We start from the raw sequence: 23858 nt of genomic DNA, 5'->3' as shown, positions 1-23858 counted from the left end.
TGAGTATCAATGAGGACAAAAAAACTCACTAGGGACAAGGTTCTAGGAAGTAAGGTGTTTTGAGTATTTAATAGATGACATTTCAAGCCTGTACAATGCAACATCATTCAACTCTTTTGTAGGCATTTTTTTTGCCAATTTGATTTGAGAAACAGGCGGCTAACACAATGCCACTTGATTCAGAAACATGCATGTGGCCTGGGGGAAGCTCAAACCATTAACCAAGTCAAAAGCACATACTCACTGATAAAGCATACATTGGACCACAAGGCAAACCCCTACCATTTCTTCAGCACAACTCCATCATTCTCCTCCTGTCACAGCTGTAGTGTCTTGTCTGTGACCTTATTTAGAATTCATCTGCATATCCAGGCAAGGAGTGTAAAAATTTCAGGATGGTTGCAACCTAAGGCAACTCCCACTGATGTTTCATTTCTTAAGTGAACAAGTCATCAGCCAAAGCTTTTCTACTGGGAGACATTCAGAAACAAGTCAAGTATCACAATGTTTATTGATAGATACAAGTATATAAAATCAGGGCATGAACATGTCTTGATAAATTAATAGACTTAATTTCAGTACTGTAAGAGGGACCAATTCAAATTTCTCACCATGTCATGTTTCACACCCACAAAAACCTCTTCCAAAGGGCATTAAACCATCTCTTCAGCCGATCAGTTTTTGTGCAAGTAAACTGTTCCTTTTATAAAAGACTTGTGCACTTGCCCAGGCTCAAGGATATTAAAACCTAGCACATAAAGCCCATTACTAGAGGTAGAAATACAGGCAAATATACTATTACGGCAACAACCATCGATTACAGTTAAGGATTCTCTGTAACAACCAAATGGATAATCAAATATTGCAACAACTCAAGTATTACACTGAGCAAAGTGCATTTCTACAGTATTCAGTGTTGCTATTCAGTTTCTAACTTAAAAACAGCCTATGATAACTGGCAGCAAAGAAGACCCTTGCAACAGACTGCTTTTGCTCGAGAACTTATGATGTAATTATTGCATGCTGCTAATACACTGTTATCTAAACATTGAAGATACTCTAAAATATTTTTATTGTAGACTATTAAGACATACTACAAAAACCTTTTGCAGAGAATATCCTACTGACATACTTCTGCTTTAAATATTGTGAAACATTACAGCGGAATGAATTTTCGCAGTGGTTAGGTCAAATGCAGTTACATCATAGCAACAGTATGTTTGCACAATTTAAGGCTTTGGCTGGTTCTTTAGTCAGCTTCTTCTTCAGATTCTTCTTCTTCAGCAGTTTCCAGCCAGGTTAACCACTGGTTTACCTGCAGTTACACAAAATTAGTTTAAGGGAGCAGGAATTGTTTCCCCATTAGGTTTTTCCACAACACACTCATCTTCTCCTCCCCCCATTGAATTTGAAAAGAACTTTCATCCACATTTGCACTACACATAGGCCTCCAGTCAATAGGAGAGATTCAGGTCATCGTGCTCCTAGTGGAATATTCCATGAAGATTCTAGATATTTACAAGTCTTACACACTTCAGCAGTCTTCTCAAACACTCCAGTACAGCAGAAATCAACAGAAAAACAAGTCTATATTCTAATGTTAGGAGATTTACCTGGAATAAAGCTTTGCCTTTCCCTGGAAACTCTTGAGTAATGTCTTCTTTCCATGCCAAGAAGGCTTCTTCTTCAATGATCTCCATGTCATAGAAATGAACAAAGAAGCGCAGTAACATGCCTATGAAAGTCAATTTAAACTTGGTTAGCTTTATAACCTTCTCAACCACTTGCTGAATTTTAAGAAATATAGGGACAAGTCAACTGAAGTGAAACCTCAATGTACTTACCTTTTGGAAAATTGTTGTTGTAGCAGTGCACCTGGAGTGCATATAAAGCACTCACTTGCAGATCAACATGGTCATGGAGGAACTTCTGCATCACCGGCTTGAAGGAAAGAAGCAGCTGTTTTTCCTGCTCGAGCTGCTCTTTAGATGGAGCAGATGAAGAATCCGATTCGTCACTGGGTGGGTTTACTTCACTAGAAATATACTGCAAGAAACTGGACAGAAGAAAAGCCAAACTAAGTTGTATAAACTAAGACATCAAAGCACTTGACATATAAAAAGTTCAGATAGCTATCACTGCAACTATCCTGCTTCCACCTGTAGTCAGGAGCAAGCATAGGGACTTGTACTATGGTTGAGAGCACACCAGAAAAATCCTTGTTCTGCTTTTGTTACAGCTCTGCATTTTAGAAAAACACATGGATCTAGACTTCCTGCCCAAGAAACCACTTCACATACTGACGCAAGCCTGGAGACTTGTCTTCTTCTCAAATACAATGGGATTTTACTAGAGAAGGTTTGCTCAGAACACTCTGTCTCCCCATGTACTGCATCTCAGACTTCTGCAGAGCTACATTTGAGCCTTTACAGAATTAGTGCCTTACTGGTAGCTTAACCGAACAAATACGTAAAAATACATCAAAACAGCATCCCACCTGGTCATCAATATATTCACAAATCCCTTATCTACATGAAGCTTGGGTGAAATGTTATCTTTAATCCACTTATAGATGGCTTGAGGGGATGGATCTGATTTTATTTGCTTTAGCAGTTCCTTCTCCAGTTTCAGAAGCGGGAACAAGAAGCTAAGCCCCTTCCCTTCCAAGATCTCCAGCATGCGGTCCTTGTTCTGGTCAATTTCTGACAAGGAAACAAAGACAAGTGTCAAGCACGTCTCTCGATCTCTAAGTGAAGGTTCATGCTCCAGCCACCCCTTAAAAAACATCATTCCTAACAATAATGACAGCTCATTCCACCAAGAGAACCCTGCACATTATTTTACTCTGGCATAAACTAGAACAACATCTCACTTACTCTAGATCAGGTAACAGAAGAGCTCTGTGGCAAATCTTACCTGGTAACATTTTCTGCATATTCACTTTGCTTTGTTGGAACAGTTCTGTTAGCCATTCACGGTCTTGTAACTTAGCTAACTGCTGAAGACAGAGCAGGAAGAGAGGGAAGTGGGTGCCACTTTCCAGTGGTTGAGCCAGTTCGGAAATGCTCACCAGGTCTGAAATAATGGCACGGGCTGCAAACTGTGCTAAGTAGGATTTCACCAATGGGATGTCCACCTCCAGTTTGGGGCACTGGTCCAATACATTCAGGAATGCCTAAGAAACAGTAAACACACAAGATTAAATTCCTACATAATTCTGTTCCTGTGCAACATAATACGTATGTTTTCTGTAATCACTTGCAAAGAGGATCCCAGGTTCCAGCTGCCTAATTACTGCATGTCTTCCTTTTATTGCTTCTTGTGCCACTCACAGGTTCATGTACTATTTTTATCTCCTCAGACTAGCAGGAGTTAAAAATACAGTATTTGCACACCACCTTTGCAGCAGCTAAACACCATGAAGAGCCAAGAAACAAGAACTGCAAGATTATCAGACCACAATACCTGCATGAAGTTGTCACTGGTGGCTATTCCCTCCTGCTTGAGCAAGCTGATCAAAGTACTTGCTTTCTCTTTGTCCTCATCTGATCTATCTAGGGATTGAAGGATTACTTTGCTCAGCATCTCAGGAATGAAGTGTTTCGGAGCTCTCATTTCTCTCACAGTGTTGACAGCATCATTAGCATTTCCATTGTTCAGATACTCAGTCACAACAGCCTCCTGGAGAGGAAAGAAGCACAGTTACACATTGTTTTTGAAGATCACATCCAAAGCTCTAAGATGCACTACTGCACCCTAACTTACAGTTTGTTTAAGTAGCTCTTCCTTAGAAGGAGGTGGTTTCTTGGTGGTCTTTGCAGGCTTCTCTTGTATAAGTGGTGGATTTGTTTTAAGACCAAGTTGAGGCGGCTGAAAAAGAGACCAGAATTTGTTTCTTTGTAGCACATCTACCTTTGTTTATAGAATGTTTTACAAAACATAAAAAGCAGATGGAACTCAAATTGGTTTGGTTTCATACATTGTTTTCCCAAGTCCTGCTCTGTGCAATCAAAGACTTCTGTCTCCCCACATATGAAATTTAAGTTTTCCAAGCACAAACAGGAAAGTATAGTCAAAAAGATGAAGGAATTTTTTGTATTTACCTGTCCCAAAGGTGGTGTCTGAGTGCGTGGTGGTTGAGCACTGGGAGGAATCATAGTTATCTGGGGCTGAAGCTTTGGCACTTGGTTTTTATTCATCAGGAAAGACTGAGCAGGTCTCAGGCTAATCTGTAAACAGTAAGTCAAAGAAAAACTCAAACTGTTTCAAGTATTCCGACCAACCATACACAGCCATGGACTCGCTCCAATTGATCTCACTGAAGCATGACTCCGTTTCTACAATATTAATACTCAAATACAGATTAAGCCACGTGTGTTCTGAAACTCCCCCAAAAGCAAGTTACTGGCATTTAGTTCAACTACTATAAAAATCTGGAAATGCTCCTTTTAGATGCAGTATGTTAGAGACCCAAGAAGATAATCAGCATGCTTGCTGATGTATTTTACAGCCAAAACAAAACTCTACCAAATTGCTCAGAAATCGGGATACAAGTCTGGTTAACACTCAAAATCACAAAGCAGTTTACTCTGCATTTGAAATTTTGCCTATTAGCCAGTTCTAAACAAAAGAAAATAAAAAAAAAATTAAAAAAAAATTAACCTGGTCCAGCACTTCAGGGTTTCTAAAGTTCAGGATTTTCTGAAGTTTTAATTAAATGTTTTGTTATCAATAGGATGCATGGGAACTGATGTCAGAGTAGTGTTCTTGGAAGTGTGTGGGAAGGAAAGGACACCCCAAAAAATTGCCCTCATATCTCAGTCTTGCTCATAGGACGCTGGATACCCTAAGGAAAGTGAGGGGGGGTAAAAGGTGAAAGAGGAAGGGACAAAGAAGGAGGAGAATGAGGAGGAGGAGAAAGAGTTCCAGCATTAGTCCTCATAATAACGCGTCTTGCTATAATCATTGGGCAATATTTAGAATAGGCTGTAAATAATGTAGGCATGTCATGTACCTCATCTGCATTAAGCTGTCCTTTCTTAGAAAACCGAGGTGGCATATCCTTCGACTGTCCTTGTTGCTGGGATAAGAGTCCCTGATTCTGGGTATGGTAGAGTTGGCTTTGCCCCTATTTCAGAAAGGGAGATATAGAGAAAGAAGTGCAGATGATGGAGTGGCGTACATCATTTGGTAAGTAGTACCAGAGGGACCAGAGGAACAAAGATTCTATTTGCCAGGAAGGGAGAAAGAAGGAGCAGGGGTGGTGGGAGAGTAGCATCTATCCCTAAAAACAGGGTCATCTTTTAAATAAAACACACCGTTCTGACCCACCAAAGCCACATGCACCTTTTCTTGCAGTTAAAAAAAAAAGTGTACTTCTTTTGTACTATTTAAAAAGTGGTTTAGAATTTTTGTATCAGCTGAGCAGCAATTATCAGAATCAAATCTGAATAGGTCTTTTAACATAAGCAGACTTTAATCCATAACATACGCATCTCAGGAAGTACTTCTAAACAAGCTGAAGTCAGCATGCAAACAGCTTCCTTACCTGACTTTTCAGAAAAGATTTGCCTAGGTCTCCAAACTGGGATTGAGCAGAAGGCATGAGGTGACCCCCATGGCCATTGAAGAGTTGGTTTGAACGATGGCGTCCCATGGTGGGTGAGAATCTATCCTGAATAACCCCTGGACCAGTACCAATTCCGCTACCTGGATCAGGAGGAGACAAATGACAGTTTTAGTTCTTATTCAGCACAGCAGAGCCACAGCCACCCCATCACTCTGTGCTGTTAAGGTACCTGGCATTTGTCCAAACATATCAGCAAGCCCTCCGAGTGGGTCCCTGTCAAGTTTCATCCTGGGTGGCATGAAGGGTCCCTCCAGAAAGAAGTCGCTTCGCATCCCTTGAGACATAGGAGCAGGAATAAAAACTCCCAGATCCTTTAAAACAGAAATTACAATTTTGGTCAGTTTCAAGTAGCAGCCCCAAGAAAGCAAAGCTTTTAGCCCCAGCTACAGAAGTCCATCTGGTTTTAACCCTTAAGCCAACTGTGAAACTGTGTGACAACTACTCCCAAGTGCACAGCACCAAGGCAGGCTCTGGACCTTACACACAACACTCACTTTTACTGCATCTTGACGGATTTGATTGATAGTCTTTGGTCCATTGTCAAGAAAAGCTTTGCGAGGAACCCAGTTGTGTTCTCTCAACTCCACAGTATCCTTGGAACAGAACAGGCTATTAGGAAAGGATTCAAGACCATTTTGCAAGAAAAAAAAGCAGCAGGGAGCCATTTAATCATCATACCTGCAGCAGGAAACGAATCCTTGCTGGCAATTCCTTACTTGACATCAAGGAGCGCATACGGGCAAAGTACTGATCCATTAAGGACTGGGAGAACAAAAGTTGCAAGTGAGAATTATCCTGTCAGTGCCTTGAGTGTTTTCACTCATGACATTCAACATAAAATAATGGAACAAGCTGCCCTTTTCTGCAATCTCTAGCTCCTTGATGACAGAGTCTAAAGATCTAACGCATCAAGACATCTGAATCAGAGATAAGCAACACAGCCAAAATTCTGTTCATTTTAAGCTTACATTCCAAACTCTCACATCTCCAATCGTCTAGCTGTGCTAAGAATAGTTCCTCAGCACATCTTCTCAAGCAGTGTGTACAAAAACAACACTCTCACTTAGATGACTTCCTGATGACCCTAACTACATCCTGGTGAAATGTTTAAAACTGCTCTTCTATCAAGAGAATTAGTATAGAAGCCATAGTGGGCACTCTTTTCCCTAAAAAAATCAAACCTCTGTTTTGTACTTATGAATACTGAATACAGAAGGTTCAGGCAATCAAGTCTTAGCTGCATAATTTAATTAGGGTAATGACTGCACTAGATAGGCACATACCTTGGCTTTCGCATGATCTAATCTAGGTCCCACTGTCCTCATTATCTGACAGAGGCACTCCAAATCCTCCCCCATATCTTTGAGTTGAACTCTCTTCTTCTTTTCCAAAAGCTGAAAAATTAAAGGGGAAATTTAAGATTTAAAAATTTTATAAATGACAATTTATAATAAGCAACATACTTTAAGTACTGACATGTACAAAACCATTGTTTTGTTCTGAAGGGAAACGGACTTAAAAATTAAAACTAAGATCTGCCAATTCGTAAGTGTGTGTAGTTTAGATCACCTACGGGCACACCTGTGCATTCATTTTGCTTTTGAGACAATTCCTATGGCATTGAACAAAGCTGATTTTACTTCTTAATCACACCAAAAGATAACAGTAGGGGATGAGCAATCGTCAGGAAACATTTTTGTGCCATTTTATTGCTCCTGCTCCAAGATTCTCAAAGTAGCATCAATATTTGCATATTTTTTTGTTTTTAAGTTCTGCTTTGCTCCTAGCTTCCTCCCAATCTGAATACTCACTGTTTTGATGCACTTATGAAGGATAGATTCATGAATAAGATCAAGCTTGCCAAGTTCTCCAATGAATTTGATGTTCCCCAGCATCTTGATCTTGGCAATGGCTCTCTGTTCCTCCTCCTCAGGGAGGAGGGGACCATCATGCTTATCATAGACTGGAAAACAAAGAAGCCCATTTTACATGACTGTGGGAAAAGATGAATAAAAGATTCTGCATAAAAGTGGATTTAAAACTTACTATCAACATTTCTGGTTCGGTTTTCAAATTCATCTTGAAGTTTAGATATTAGGAGGCGTCTGAATGTCTACAAAGAGAGAACAAAGAAAACAATTAAGCTAATCAGGGCAGTCACAAATGCACACAAAATTTACCACTGCAGATTGAGAGATGCACTCACTGTGCTTTGCTTCTGTCCTGGATGACTCTCTGCTGATGGGCCATCAAAGTTGGGTGCATCTTCTGCCAGTCGCAGACATAGTTGAGCGTACAGCGAGCTATACTTGGGCTCTTCAAGGGCTTTGTCTACGATCTACAGAGAGCCAGGGTGAGTGAGGCAGCAAGCAGCAGGAGAATGCAAATGTTATTAGGAGACTGAGTTACAAGACCTAGAATGGTTTATTACCACTCTCATCTAGAACATCCTGTTTCCTGCCAATCAAGCACAGAAGCATTGTAGTCCAACACCAGTCTCAATGCTGAAGCAAAGGACAAAAGCCATTGCTTGCTACTGAAAAGGCTCTGTAATCCTTGGCCACCAAAACTCAAGTTTATTATGCCAACACCTACGTTAGTGTCACCAACCTGATCTCATTTAAAGAAAGCGACGTTATTAGTTACATCAGTGTCCCCAGAGGTCACCAGTGGTTGCCTTTCCAAAACCAAGTGGCTTGCTCCTCAGGAAAGAGGAAAAAGGGGAGGCCAAGCAAATAAGATGGCTAACTCACACCTCCGTTTATTTAAAAAAATAATCATAGAAGCCCAATCACATTTAGTAATTGGAGAGACTTCTAAATGAGAAACTCAAACCATTAAAACTACTTCCTCCCCAGTAGATCCTTTTTTACACAGAAAGCAGGGGTGGGACATGGTGTTTGATAATCCAAATACACAAAAGCATTTTTCATGCTACTTCTGTATCCCATCAAAACCAACCAACCCCCTGCTTTTCAGCATGCAAGAAAACTGCAGTTAAAAAAAAAATGCAACCAGCTTACCAGCAGTATGACCCCTTTTAGGATGAGCTTAGATTCTACACCCACATTGAGGAGCTCAAGGCATAGCTTGTCAAACTTTTCAGGAGTAAGCTTATTTAGTATGCTAAAGAGGAAAAAGAAATCCAAAATCAGAATATACAGATACTCTAAGCATGCTACAAAAGTCACTTTAGACTCAACTTATTTTTTTTTTAAAGTGCAATTTTCCATTCACTTGGGTTTTTTGAGATCTTCACATTCAGTGAAGTGCCACTGAAAACACTAATCTGCTTACAATAATTACTTTAGGTGTTTTCTGCTGCTAGATTACCAGGCTGGTTCCTTGCTAAAGGACACACCTCCCCCAAACTCAAGGCCCACATCTTCCTTTCCTCCAGCCCATTTCTTAGGTACACATTGCTCATGAAAACAGTAAGGAAAGAAGTGATTTCGTGAGGCACTTACCCTCTTACTTTCCTGAAGATTGCATCATGTCGTTCTTTGTCGTTTGCGGAGTCGTCATCTCGTCTAGTGCTTCGTGAAGGAATCCATTTCTGAGCGTTTTGCCCTGGGGTTTTCCCCAGGAACTCGCTGCAAAATTTTGAAGAATACAGTTGTTAAAACAGAAACAAGTGATTTAAAGAACTGCCCTTTTACCTTTCAGCGATGCCTTACTCAAACCAATTCCATTACTTGCTTTGTTAAGAGCACACAATTACTCCTACCAACACTGCAACATCTCCTGCATAGAAAAGTACTCAACAACAATAACAATGCCCGGCACCCAAAAATACTCTCCACACTTCTTAAGGTAAATACATAACAACCCCATGCCCATGCACTGCCTATCAACCATGAGGTACACTTTAAAGGGCACAGACTGGAGACCATTTAAAGCTCTTTAACTCAGTACGTATTTCTGGTACAACTTAAAAACTAGCCCATTTTTAGTTCTGTGTTCATTATCAAGCATGCTCTGACTTTGAAGTCATGCAAATCTAAGAGCAAGATGACATACCTGTTGCTGGCAGTCTTGGGATAGTGCTGAGGTGCACCCCTACCACCTCCTCCGCCTGAAGAAGCACTGTTAAAAACAACCACGGAATCCTGGGTAAGTCCAAACATCCCCGTTTTGGTATAAACATTACACTAATTTAAGATGCCCTCCAAGGAGACTTTCCATTGCTAACTACTCATCAAACAAACAAAGGGTACCTGAAACGAGAAGCACCCCCTTCTGCAATCGCACTCTCCACTTTGGCGGCTTGACAACGAAGAATCTTCAAAAGAATAAAATTAAATTGACGGGGTAGGGAAAAACAAAACCTAGAAAGACAAACCAAGCATTCATATTACACTTGTTTACCATCAGCCATAACATCTAAATTTAAAAAGTACAAACGTTTGCCCGACAATGAGAACCCTCCAACAGTGAACTTTACAAAAATTATGAAACCTTTCATTCATGCAATACTATGGGACAGTCACAGAAAGGCCGACTTCATCATTATAGCCATATTTCCCAGCGGGGGTGAGGGCAAAGAGACAAGGGAACCATGGACTGAGCAAAACCCTCAAGTTTATCCAAAAGGCAAGAGTACCCGCAGGAAAGAACGCAAGTATTTTTTTCTTTTAAACAGCACAGTGAGTCCTTTATTGACGTGATTCAGAAACTGTGATTTATAATGGCACAAAAACGCAGCCAAATCCTGAAAAGCATCAGACAAGAAAACGCACGCTTAATGCGGTAAAAGGCGTGTATTCCGCGTCCAAATGGCGTACTAAGACACCAAATAACGAAAAAAAGGCATCGTCCATCCACCACCTCGACTTTCAGCTTGCATAAAGAGCCTCAGAGCATGGCTCACGTAGCGGAACGGGGAGCACGGGCACAGAAACGCCCCGGGGAGGGAAGCCTGGGAGTGTCCCGGATGCGCCCGGAGTCCGCCCGGCGCGGGCACGCGGAGCGGCCACAACATGGCGACGGCGGCAGCGGCGGCGAACAAAAGGCTCGGCCGCGGAGGGCGCCCCCCGCAGGCGCCGCGCGGCGCCGCCGCCCCCCCGTCCCGCCCGGCGGGCGCCGCCCGCTGCCCGCGCCCGCCCGGCTCTTTGTTCTCCACCAGGGCGCCGGGCGGGACCCGCTCCCCCGCACCGGAGCGGCCGCCCCGGGAGACACGAGGGGGAAGCAGGCGGTATCGCCCCGCACCGCGGCGCCCGAGCCCCCAAACAGGAAACACGGGCGAGGCGCTGACGCCGCGCTTCGGCAGCCCACTCTCCACTCGCGCCAAGAAAAGCCAATGAACAACAGTTAAAAAAAAAAAATAGAAAACTCTCTCACCACCTCCCCACCAGCAATGCGGATCCTCAGACCACCATGTCTGCCGCGGCTTCTCCCTCCAAGGGAAATCTGGGGGAGCAGTGCGGGCGCCCGCAGACCGCGGCCAGACCACCATCCCGCAGCCGAACCGAGGCCACTAAAGGCACGGCCCGTACGGACAGGCACTGCCCAGTCCCGCCTCCCCGCTCTAACCTGAGACGCTGCCGCTCAGCCTCCCCTCCGCGCCCGGCGGGGGCTGCCGAGCTCCTCCCTGCCTTTACTCAGCGGCGGCAGGGCTCGCAAAGCCGGCAGCGAAAGCGACCGCCGGCCCGGGCCGCCATTTTGTGCGGGAGAAACAGACAAGCAACTGACAAGAAAATGGCGGCCGCTCTAGGCAGCCGCCATTTTAGGCTGCAGCTGCAGCAGCACCCGCTCACTCCCGGCCCCAGATCCACGCTTATCCCGCCACTCCCGCATTTCTCACCTTCCCTAAGGCCTTGTCAGCTTCCCCGGGTCCCGGCGGCTACCAAGGGCAGGGGAAAAGGCAAGAGAAGGGGGGGGAGGGGAAGGGAGCCGGGGACCGGGGCTGGGGAGGGGAAGGGGGGAGCGCGCGGGACAGGGTGAGTCTCCGAGTCACCACAGCAGCAGCAGCACCAACCCGACGCTTCCCCCTGCCACCTCCATAGAGCGCCGACCGCTGCCGCCGCGTCTCGGGCGCTCCCCGGCAGCCCCACTAACTTTATCACCCTTCACGCAACCTACCCCACCTCCCGCCAGCACCCGCCAATCGCCGCCGACCGCTCCACCCGTCCTGCCAATCACAGCCGAGGAAGGGGGCGGTACCAGGGCTGGGGTGGGCGGCGGAGGGAGGAGGTTTGGTTGCGCCGTGCCGCCGCCGCAGTGCAGCACCGGTATTCACGAACGCTGCTACGCCAGGGACTGCTGGCGCTGCCGCTCGGGGTATCTGGGCCTGCGCAAGTGGCGCAGCCGCTGCATGGCGGCCGCTTGGCCACCGCGTCCCCGCGCCGTTTGCTGCCGAGCTGCAGCCCTCACAGAGCTCCAGTGCTAGGGGCTTGCCGTGCGAGCTGTAGGCGCGTTCACAGAAGGGTACCTTAGTCTATATATGCTAATATAGATGTTTGTAAGAGTTTTGTGTGTTTGGGGTTTTAAAAATTTTATTTAATAAATTTATTTAAGCCCCCTCCGCCAGCCCACGTTTCGGGTTTGGCTGAGGTAAAAAAATGAGCCGATAGCCCACGGTAGCGCTGGGCTTGCAATCAGACCCGGAGCAGGAGGTTTGCTATCTGAGCTTCAGGAGCCTGTCTGTACGGATCCAGTTTCAGGTTTGCTGTTGGGGTTTGGAAACTATTTCCCTGCATGTGCTTTTGGCCGTGATCCGGCCAGTCCGGGGCTGCAGGCACCCCTCAGACAACCAGGGCTCGGGGGAGACATTTGTGTTTGTCGTGGTAAGTACTCAGCTAGTGGAGCGTTCCTGCTCAGTTAAACAAAACAAAGATGGCTAGGCTTCCAGCTGGAGGTGGAAGTTTGAGTCATGGAGCCTTCCATAGACTCAGCCGTGAGGGGTTTCATCCTTTAACAGCCCGGCCTCCATCCCAGGTGCTGGCTAAGGTAGCTGCCACCCTGGCTTCCCAAAGGTCTAAGTGTACTTGCCCTGGATGGGGCAGGGCAAAAGAGAAAGGCTCTGGAGAGGTGAGGAGAAGCCCCACAAACACCCACATCTGCTTTGTTCACACAGCCGCCTTCCGCTTTCGGTTTGTGTGACTCACGGTTCAGATGACTGGGGGAAAGTGATCCGTGTAGTAACTCCTGGACCGTGCAGATGGCAAGTCCAAACACATGATCCTGCAGAACTTCCAGCTTCTTTCCAAAGCCAATCTCATTCCTAATGCTTTCAACATATGTAAGGCTTAAAGGGGGCTGTCATGTGGGAGTTCTTACGTTACATCTTATCTGGGATGAAGCTTCTTCAAGGTAGGTTGCCCCATATCATAGCTGTAAGCATTCAGCACAATTTACTCGCTGGATTGTGTTATGGGAAATCTCAAACAAACTACCTGAAAGTAACTTTTGAGCTCATTTGTGTTGAATAAAGGTGACACAACTGTGACAGATACTTACCATACCAGAATTTTTGTATAATGACACTTTCCCACATGCACACTACTGCAAGAGCTTGGACTTGACGAGTAAATCTGCAAGAACAGAACTGTGCAGAATGCCATTGAAATCCATGGAATCCAGCTTGAAAGGAGGCAACAATGGGCACAGAGGAAACAGCAAAGTCAACAAGATTTACACCAATGTTAGAACCAATGAAGGTTATTGAACATTTTCAGAGTGAAAAGTAATCAAAAATTACTTGCAAATCTTAGAAGAGAAAGCAAGGATTTTGTTTTGGGTGGGCTGGCAGAATATTCTCATTCAGTTTCCAGCATAAGCATTTCAACACTGTTAAACTGTAAATGAAAATTAAGAATTTATATATATTTGGGGGGGAAGGGCAGAGGACAGATTGGGAAACCTGCAAAACATAGTAAGTACATAGTGACAAAGTGTCACATTTCATTGTTTATTTTAAAGCATGCTTTAAAATACTTATTACCATAACAACAGAAAATCCCCCAACATTTGGTCAGTAGGAGAATAGCAATGTTTTATTAAAGCTGTGGTTGTTTTTTTAGGATTGAATGCTGAAGGATTCAGCAGGATACATGGTGATCCATAGCTCACACTGGCTTCAGCAGGTGGGAACCAAAGAAGTTTCTGTGCTTGGCTGCTCATAACATCCCTTCACATGTGCCACACTTTGTCAGCCTCAGAGACCTGCTGCACAAGTACAATAGATGAGTGCAGTGAACCATAATGAGAGGACAAAAAAATTGTGAAATGCCTTCTATTTTCTACATCTCACCCTCTCCTTAAATTCCTTTGCTTCTTGGCATGGAAGGCACCATTATTCATGTCTGAGAATGTAGCAGGCCAATTGTTTGTTTGGTAAAAAATTTACCTAAGGAATCTTTTGTTCAGTCTGTCCTCTTGACTTTACCAACAAAAACCCCACAACCCCTGTCCCCTGAAGAAGAAGAAGAAACAAACAAACAAACAAAACAATGAAAAACCAACCAAACAAACAAAACAACCAAAAAAACCAAAAAGGAATTTTATGGCTAGCAGTTGCAGTACCACCTTGCATCCACCTATCCACCCTTTATAATATGTCCAAATTCTACCTCCCCATTGTATTTCCCCCCCTTTCTCTCCTCCACTTGCACTGGACACCAGTGATGCTTTAATTCAAATCAGGTGGTTTCCAATTGGCATAGTGGTAGTTCTGGATTTGTTCCTGCGAGTCTGAGCTTGCAGAATCGATGCATAATTCCAGCCTGAGTGCACTGCCACTGGTTATTTTGAGAAGAGATGTCTGTCAAGTGTCCTGAGGAACCCTCTGCGTTGCAGGCTGTGTGGCACAGATGCAGCATCTGGCTGAGAGGAAGAGAGCTGCCCCTTGTTGCACAAATGGGAGAGCTCAGAAGCCAGGCAGGCTCCTATGAGAAGAGCCCACAAAATGTGGGAAAGAAAGGAGCTTTCAGGACTGGGAGCTTTCCTTTGCTGTTGCTGAGCTGGAATCACCAGGACCCACCCAGTGTAATAGGTTGCCTTGCAGTGATTCCAAAGCTGGGCCCTGCTGGGTGGGGCTTCCAGACGGTGCTGGTGACAGGGTGGCTGGGGCAGTGTGGCACTGCAGCACTCCAGAGCATCCTGCATCTCATCCCCTGCTGGCCGTGGGGCCGGCTTTGTTCAGAGTGCCCCATTAATGCAGTGTGGACATGCAGATAATGTGAGCCAAAGCACCCGTGGAGAGAATTACTGCAGAGGAAGTAATGGCACTGACAGTTTGCACCCTAGTTTATTTCATGTTAATTTCTCCAACATAATAATCACCTCCTGCACCTTCTAATTTTCCCAACATTTTTTCAGCCTGTTCTTTTTCAGGGGAGCCTTATTTTTCTCCAAAGCCATCGTGACCCACCTGCTGAATGAAGTAGCTGGCACACACATTTAACCAAATGTGAAATGTACTCATTTAGTTTTTCCTGTGATAGAAGCCTGTCTCAAGGAGAGCTGTACTGTAGGAAAAAAGGCCTGGGGAAAGAAGAAAAAAAAAAGCAAAGCCCAAACCCCAAACTGAAAAATACACCTATATTTTTCATTTAAACATTTTTATTGGCGCTTCTACTGAAGCAGAATGTTCTTAACAACAAACCCATTCATACTGTGCAGATTCACTTTTATAGGAATTGGTTGCATTGTCTCTTGGAGAAATGCACTAATAATACATTGGATATGTGCCTAAATTGTACAATATAGCATGGATGGTGTCAGAGCAGTGCAGAAGGCTTTGTGGTTTTTCTGTGCAGGATTTTAATTTGCAGAATATTGGTATTAAACTTCTGTATATCTGTAGAGGTGACTTTGAGTGGCACTGATTTAACAGTATTCACTGAGGCAAGAACATTCCAACCCTTCTAGACAGTGGTGCACTTTAAACCACCAGGGAGGTCCCTTCCTTTGGAAAATCCTTTGCAGTAGATTTCACTGAGTCCTCCATCTAATAAATTTTGCTTTCATTCTGTTTTCTTCTGAAATTCTGCATCAAATACCTTAACTCACCAGCTGGATTCTTGCTGCTCAGAACCAGACATACTAAAATATGTATTTAAAAATCCACCTCCTGATTCCCAATTTAAGACTCAGAAGACTTGCTGGATTTCTCAAGTGTAACAATATGTCTGGCAGTTACAATTGCACAGGACTCTTACGGTGCTTCTCCCTCCAAAATCTGGAAAGATATTTGGGGTGTGACTTGAGAGTTAGCCAGTGAAAACTGCCTGGAATAGTCAGGGGTCAGAGACAGTGAGATTTCACCAGGGAATGTTTGTGCAGGAAACACACAAACGTGAGGGAAGCGAGGCAGTGCCCATAGCAGCACAGCTTGCTTTGCTTTCATGGGCCTATTTAGAACAGGGAATATTTTTAGCCAATATAATTGTACTAATGCATAATCATCATAACTTGCAAAGAGGAAGATTGCATATGTATTCCCAGAATGGTTTAGGACAACAAACCAACCAAAAAATAAACCCAGCAGTGACTGTCATCTCATCAGGTTCAGTTCAGTGAAATATATAAGCTGCAAAATGTTCACGTTCTCTAGTCTTCTAAAATGACAGATTTGTTCATGGTCCTTAGCTCAGCAGAGTGAGCTGTGCTGCAATATTCTGTTTCTCATATTGGTTAGCATCAGCCTTACACCAAAGTATGAAAGATTTCAAATTTATAATTATCATTATTTGCCAGAAGAAGAGCTTTTCTTTCTCCTAACCACTGCCAGCTCATGTTTGAGTTAACTTAAAGCATGTCCATAATTTGTAATTTTTATTGTTACTAGAATTTCTATTTTCTATGCTAGTGTCTGATTTTGACAGCTTTTAGGCCCTCTAGTAACACATTTTAGTGAGTTCTGCAGTTTAATTGTATGATGTTTAAGAAGTAATAATTCTTGTATCAGTTTTAGGATGTATTGGCTTGATTCCATTGTAATCTGCCTGCCTAAGTGGTTTTGTGGCAATCATCTTCTATACTAAATACTTATCATATTCAGAAACACCTACTGCAGCTGAACACAAAGTACAGTTGATTGAGTTGGAAGAGCATCTGAATGTCCTATAGCTGCATTGCATTACTCCTTTAAAAATATGTATTATTGATGAACTCAAAGCATGGATGGGAAATTACTGTTACTGAAATGCTGCACATGATTGTACCAAACTAATTTTGTATTTTCTTTTTCAGTGCAGAAGATGCTGTGTCATGGTTTATGTGTGAAAAACCAGTAGGAATGCACCACAGAACATTTATATACATTTATCTGCTTGTAGCAAAGGGCTTTTGTTGGATGTAAAGAGCTGTTCTTTGCTGTTTGCCTTACTTTTCCATGGGCAGAAACACAGAATGGCTTCTGACAATTTAAGGTAATATTCAGGCATAATAGTTATCAGTGGTTGCCATTAATATGATTCCTATTAGTGAAAAAAAGAGAGCATTAATTCTCTGTTATATTTCTGTAAGGGCCACATTTGCTGATATTTAGGGATCAAAGATCCACTTGAGCTAGAGAAAGGATGAGGAAAAACTACTTTGCCTTTTCAGTTCTTAGGAGGAAGCAAAAACACAGGGAAATCAGGCAAATAGTTATAAATCCAGGTTAACCTTTGGAAGGCAGTGAAGTCCTTCTGTTTTCCCTTGTTACCCATTTGAAAAGTTCAAAACCTTTTTTTAATTAAAAAAATATGATTATTTCTATGCATGAGCATGTTATTACAAACCTGCATTTTTAAATAGGTGCAAGAATGTTAAACCATTAGATTACAACAAACAGCATTTCCATTGTTTGATCTATGGTTCCCTTTATTAAATCCAGTCTACTAAGAGTATGTTAAAATTGGTTTGCATTTCCGTAGATTAATTTTAAATTGCCATTCTTTAATCCCTAAAATCCATTTAAAGTGAGTGCAGCTGCTCAAGTGCAGATGTAATTTTTTTTCCTATTTTGGTGAAACCTCTTTTGTTTTTAAAGAAATTGCTTAACGGAGACATTTTAGGAAGAGAGGTGGGAGAAGAGAACCAGAGCCACTACCAGAACATGACCTAAATCAGGACAAACACTGGAAGATTGCCAGATATTTTAAAAAAAGGCTGGATCTGACTCTGAAAGTAGTCAGCTTCTATCAAGCAGTAGGTATTTCTGGCTTCATGTGGCATGGGTTTATGTCATACAGAAAGGCTGGTCCACAGGAGGGCCACTAAAGTGATCAGATGGCTGGAGCACCTCTCCTGTGAGAAAAGGCTGAGAGAGTTGAGGTTGTTCATGCTGAAGAAGAGAAGACTTTGGGGAGGACTTAATGTGGCTTTTCAGTACTTGAAGAGCACTTTTAAGAAAGATGGGGACAGACTTTTTAATAGGGCCTGTAGCAATAGGATAAGGGACAATGGTTTTAAACCAAAAGAGGGTAGATTCAGGCTAGGTAAGAGGAAGAATTTCTTTACAATGTGGTGTGAAACAGCGGCACAGATTGCCCAGAGAGGTGGTGGATGCTCCATCCCTGGAAACACTCAAGGTCAGGTTGGACAAGGCCCTGAACAACCTGATTGAGTTGAAGATGTCCCTGCTCATTGCAGGGGGTAGGACTGGATGAGCTTTAAAGGTCCCTTCCAACCCACAGTATTCTATGATTCTATGAAAGTGTTAAATGTGTTCTGTGGATTGAAAATAATTAATTCTCTGGGGCAATACAAGCCATTTCAGCACCATAGAATTATTTCCTCTTAGCCAGCTTCACAAGTTTAATGAACAGGAAATTGACAATCATTAACAAAAGGTAACATTATTTCAGAAATGTACTTGAATAGCATGGTCCCATTTCTCTAGAATCTCTTCTGTGAAATTTTGAGTAAAATTGGAAGGTCTCAAAAAAAGGGTTCTGAAAGCCTATTGTAATCCATTGTAGTTCTTCTGCAAGTTTCTGAGCTTGTTTGGCTTTGCAGCCTCACATGGAGCTGTGGGAATCGCTGTATTCTGGTGGGGAATCAATCTCAAGAAGAGCTGCAAGGTGAATATGGGGGTATGGGGGAGTTCAGTTATGTGTGTGCTTATTGTAAAATACCTGTAGGAAGAAGAATCTTCAGCTGGAGCAATTTTTTCCTTGGTCAAAAGGAAGTGGGTTTGTCTCTGTTTTTTTCTGGTCATTTGTTTAAGGTGAGGGTGCTTGTTTGCTTTGGGTTTTGCTGAGTTTTTTTGTTGTTGGTTTTTGTTTCTTTTTTAAAGTAGAAGCAGTATAAATAAGCAAAATTTAATCCTAGGAAGTTATTCTGGTTAACATATATGATTTTCTGAAATGATACTAATTTTGCAATGCTTTCAGGCTTAGCATTTAAATGCTGCTTGTCTGAAGGAGAAGTGCCACATGCAGTGAATCTGAGTTAACTCCTCTGCCCAAAGACACATTTGTTTCACATGTGAATAGCTGGATCCCTAGACTAAGATGATATTGGTTTGAATTTACAAAAGTTTGTACAGGGTAAGTTCTACAGATAATTTCTGGATTAAATGTTATTCAGATACTGTAAGACCTGACCCTCTCAGGATTGAAGTACTGGAGAGACATAAACCCCACTCCTGAGCTAACCAAAAGCTTTAATTCCTTCTACAAACTCCTACTATTGTGTTTTAGCAATGGAACTCTAAAGGACACTAAAGGACATAACCACTGAACTTAAGGTCAGTTTTATCAGGGATTTATTTCACTCAGTATTTTATCCATGTTGTACACTTTATTGACTCATTTATTGAATGCAGCAGCTCTCAGAGAGTTAGCTGAGAGCACAGCTATTGGGTGCTGGCTTCATGTCCTGATAATTTATCTGGTTCCATTAATAAATAACAGGTTTGTCATGGTTGTTTCCTAAACAACTGCTAGAAAAGCTTACAGAAAAGAGGAGTCAGTAATTTCAATTAAAAACTTGCTCTGATTAAAGGAGACAGTTTGGTTTGTCCATCTTTGCAGGTCAGAAGCTGCATTAGAAACCTCACAAACTCATATTCTTACTCCTATAAGTGGTTAAAGTACCTAGAGAAGGCAAGACATATACAAATAATGTTTTAAAACTATGCCAAATGGGTATTTCCATCCTCAGTTAGTTTGGTGAAAGCTTTCTGGAGTTCTCTACACTTGTCCTTCTCTGCCTTGGCTCTGATTTTCTTAAATAATAAATACATTCTTAGTCAGCTCCCCATTCATTTTGCTCCCAGCAACCATATGGTAAATATACTCACATTATGTCCTTCACTAAACAGATATAGAGCCATGATAGCAGTGTAACAAACACTAAAAGCACGAGGATGAGGATGTGTCAGCAGAAGAACACTCTGGAAGATGAGTCCAAACTCACACAGTTTATGGATTAATTGAAACTAGAACCTGGACACTTTCAGCCAGGAGTCTTAAATGAAATTATTAAAGCACTTTCTGAGTAAATTACAAAAACAGTTAAACCAAATTAATTTTGAGCAGTAAGAATATCTAGAAATATAGCACAGTTTGAGTGGTCATTAAAAAGATAATTAAAATAACTTTTCCTGTGTACACCCACACAGAAACAACAGAGGACTTAAGCAGAGCTGTTCACCTCATACAGATAAATAAGGACTAAAGCTGTCTGCCTTTAAAGTGAAGCAAAACAAGAACTGTATTCAATCTTCATAAAACTCTCATCCTTTTTCAATACTCTATGCTGTGTTTCTCAGTTTCACTTTTCACAAAGTCTGCTAGCAACAGATGTAGTCACACCAGCTGACAGGCTGAGGAGGAACTTGTACAAAGCTAGATTGTATTATGGAAGGAAATTATCCATTCTCCTATCTGGGCCCAACCAACATCACCCTTGCCCTGTTTAGCACACAGCTGCACCTCCAGGTGATGCACTGCCAAGATGGTCACCCACAGGGAACGTGCTTGCTTTGAGAACAGCACACGTGACTGACAGTTGTTTTGCACTGCGAGCTGCGAGCAGCAGCAGGAACAGGCAGGGCAAGGAAAGGTGCCAAGAGCAGTTACACTCCATGTTCATTGACTGGAGGGAGCTCTGGGTGCAGAGGGCTCCCTTCTAACAGTTTTTGCTGTATTGTGTTCACAAAAGCTGCAAAGCCATCGAAGCCAAGTTATGGAAGACAGATTTTATCTGTAACAAGCTTCATCCTGCCCAAGTTGTATCATGAACTCCTACAGAAACATCAGATAGAATACAGGCAAAAACCCCAACACACCTGGGCAGGTATTTTACCCTTCTAGCAGCTACATTTTGGATACTTCAGGGGTCCTTTTTCTCTTCTTATTAAAGTTTCCTAAACCCTCTGTACTTTACCTTTGAGGGTAATCTTATCTAGTTCAGTGAGAGTGGAACAGGAAATTTAACTTTATAATTGCTGGAGATAGTTGTCACTCTTCAAAGGAAGTAAGAACAAAAAGTCTTTTAATCAATATTCATGCCAGTGACTGCCCAGATCTGCAGAAGTTCTGGGTAAGACACAGTATTTGGAGAGTTGATATTTGTGTTGCTGATATGTTAAATTCAGCAGTGACTTCCTCCACTCTGATAGTGGTCTCTTACCACAAATCTTTGAAGGAGAGGAGGGTTTCAAGCGTTGCAAGTCTGTATCAAGACCAAGAATATTTCAACAGAAAACACATTCTAGTTGATGTGGAAAAATTTGATCAGTCAATTACTGCTCCTCTATTCCAACTGCTATTTCAATGATTCACATGGTTTAGGCAGAAAGAATCTAAAAGAAGTCTTCAGGCTTCTTTTAGAAAATGCAGAACATCACCATGGTATTTATGTTTACAGATGTGAAAATCTCTGTAAATATTACTGAGCAACATTAATTGTTTTTTGGGATTTAGCCAACTAACAAGGAAAAAAAAGACAAAAAAAAGCCCCCAACAAAACATTTCAGCATTTATACTCCTGGCCAGCAAGGCCTCAGAAACAGTGAACCTCAGGATTCAAGAGGGATTTGCAGCTTGAAACTTTACTGGAAAATAAACAAACAAAACTGATGTCACAAGTTTCACTTCTCAGGCTTGCTAGAGCTGATCTTAAAAGGGCTGGCACTTATGTTTTAAACCATTTGATCTTTTACAAGATGCAAAATTGTCACTTCTGTTGTCCCCTCTAAGACCTGCTGCCACTGAGCTTTTGAAAGGAAATCACTACTAATGCAGCTGGCGCTGCCTGGAGAAAAAGAACTGCAAACACTGTTGGCCCCTTTTGATGTCAGTCAGTGATCTGACCTCACATGATGCCAGCTCCTCTGTGTGGTGTTACAACCTGTCACAGATAACAGCCTGAATTACCTGTAATCTAAAACATTATGGTCAGACTACTGTAATAGTGATTCTTGCTTTTAGGGTGTGTGTTTTGAGAGGGAGAATTCAGAGGACAACATCTTGTCTCACAGGACAACAAACACAGAAAGTGGGATAGATATTTCCTGCTTACAGTGAGAGAGTTCAACACATGCTTTACCTCAGTTTTAAGCATGGTTACTTAGAAAAAGAGTAGACAAATTTTTAGATAAAACTGTACCGAATAGTTATCAGACACACCGCAACAAATAGTCTTGCACCAAAATGTCTTTTTTTGTTGTTGTTTTTTGTTTTGGTTTGTTTTGTTTTGTAACTGAGTTGCAGGATTTATGCAGACCTCATTGTTACTAAGTTTTGAAAGGAATTTTAGAAATAGTCAGTGAAAGCAAGGTTTGTAGTTTGAGTGGTAAAAAAGGAAGAGGATAAGGCTACTTAAAACATTGCACATCAAACTGATGTCTAATTGAAGAAGGAGTGCCATTACTGCCTGGCTTGCAATACTGTGAGAATTTATGGTACATTTAGCTTGATAACCTTTGCTATTAGGCCAGAATAAAACCTGTTTTGTGATACATGTGTTATCTCTGTTTCATTATGAAATTTATTTGACATGACAGTTTCTTGGCTATGTGCTGGCTATAATTTAGATTAAAAGATAGAAGAGTAGTCACACTTCATAGAGAATATAGAAATACTTACCAGAGCATCTTATTTTCTCATTCTCCACACTGGACTATCCAGAAGCAACCAGAATTGCTGAATCTTGGTTGGGAACATGAAGTATTTTGGTTCATACATTCATAAATACCAGCTCCTTTCAATTCACCTTACAAATTAGATATGATCTTTGCTATGTAATTGACAGCAGATCTTTGGATATTATTTAAGACATGGAAATACAAAGTAGGGTGGATGGTGTAATATTTTCACAATGAATTAAGAGTTCAAACTTACTATTTTACTTTTCTTGTTACTTGTCAAAATAGATCAACATTTAAAAAACGGAGAGAAGAGCAGAGTTCAAATTACAGTGCTTTAAATTGAAATTAATAGCTCAAGCTATTATTTCTTAGAACATAGAGAAAAAAAAATAAAAGTTGGATTCTGTACTTGGGGTCTCAGAATAGATGCAAAGATGACTACACAGTGTCAAATGAGAAAATTCATTACTTCTGCCTTTGAGGTTTCTGTCCAATTTACTCCATTTCAGAAACTCTCCGAAATCAGTGTTTATAGCACAAAACTTGTGAGAATCAACAAGAGATCAGAGACAACCCTGTGTTCCTACTTCCTCTACAGCTTTTCCCCATGAAATTATGAATTTTTCTGTTAACCCCATAGACTTATCATAGTGCCAGATTATTCTGGGATGTATATCCATGTGGGAAAGCTTGGGAGCAAGGCTTTTCATCCCAGACCATCTATTCTTTATTGACAGATCTTTGTAAACAGCAAGTGCCTTCTAAGGAATGTGTGCAAATAAATACTATTGTTTCTTAGCTTTTTAAACATGTAGGTGGTGGTCACAGAGGTCATTACATTATTAGAAATCTGTCTATTAGTAGTAGTAGTAGTAGTTTTAGTTTTAGTTTCAGGGGATTGTTTTGTTTTGTTTTGTTTGTTTTTTATTTTAATTTTTATTATTATACTACAGAAAGTACCATAATGAAACTACCAGTTGATTTGCATCTCAGTAAATTAGCCCCAGTTGAAAAACTTACTGTGTTGCACATATCAAAATCTTCACTTGTGTGTTCTTCTTTCTTTGCTTTTCTAGATTTGTGTAGATTCTATCATTACAGTGTCTGACCAATATAGAAAAAAAATTAATGTAAATTCCTGTCTTATTACAACCTTTCATGTATTAAATATAATTTATGTTCCATTTAGGGGTGTTTCACAGT

At 41.9% G+C, this 23858-nt stretch overlaps 1 protein-coding gene and 1 non-coding gene across 2 annotated transcripts; both read right to left on the bottom strand.

Annotated features, from left to right (window-relative positions):
* Positions 1-40: 40 nt before the first annotated feature.
* On the bottom strand, positions 41-10610 carry EIF4G2 (eukaryotic translation initiation factor 4 gamma 2). The gene is made up of 22 exons (XM_059473943.1): positions 10483-10610; positions 9847-9957; positions 9650-9715; positions 9097-9222; positions 8653-8755; positions 7836-7967; positions 7676-7742; positions 7441-7592; positions 6913-7023; positions 6308-6391; positions 6124-6222; positions 5799-5940; positions 5549-5709; positions 5015-5128; positions 4104-4229; positions 3766-3870; positions 3466-3681; positions 2917-3175; positions 2498-2702; positions 1845-2056; positions 1614-1735; positions 41-1315 (listed from the first exon to the last, which is right to left on the bottom strand). The coding sequence occupies exons 1-22, from the start codon at positions 10608-10610 to the stop codon at positions 1250-1252; spliced, it is 2907 nt and encodes a 968-aa protein (XP_059329926.1). The 3' UTR covers positions 41-1249.
* Positions 4805-4973, bottom strand: LOC132075233 (small nucleolar RNA SNORD97). Its single transcript, XR_009418746.1, has one exon. It is a non-coding gene; the product is annotated as a small nucleolar RNA SNORD97 (small nucleolar RNA).
* Positions 10611-23858: the final 13248 nt, after the last annotated feature.

The sequence above is a fragment of the Ammospiza nelsoni genome, chromosome 6, assembly GCF_027579445.1.
Source record: "Ammospiza nelsoni isolate bAmmNel1 chromosome 6, bAmmNel1.pri, whole genome shotgun sequence".
In the NCBI taxonomy this organism is placed as follows: Eukaryota; Metazoa; Chordata; class Aves; order Passeriformes; family Passerellidae; genus Ammospiza; species Ammospiza nelsoni.
Note: the sequence above shows the minus strand (reverse complement) of the source record. Positions and strands in the feature narration are given on the sequence as shown.

Excerpts from the sequence above, each read along its gene's own strand:
- EIF4G2 (XM_059473943.1), bottom strand. The coding sequence starts at position 10,610 with ATGTTGTGGCCGCTCCGCGTGCCCGCGCCGGGCGGACTCCGGGCGCAT. Across the intron at positions 3,176-3,465 it reads CCAGTGACAACTTCATGCAG|GCATTCCTGAATGTATTGGA; the intron begins GTATTGTGGTCT and ends ACTGTTTCTTAG. Across the intron at positions 1,736-1,844 it reads CAACAACAATTTTCCAAAAG|GCATGTTACTGCGCTTCTTT; the intron begins GTAAGTACATTG and ends TGACTTTCATAG.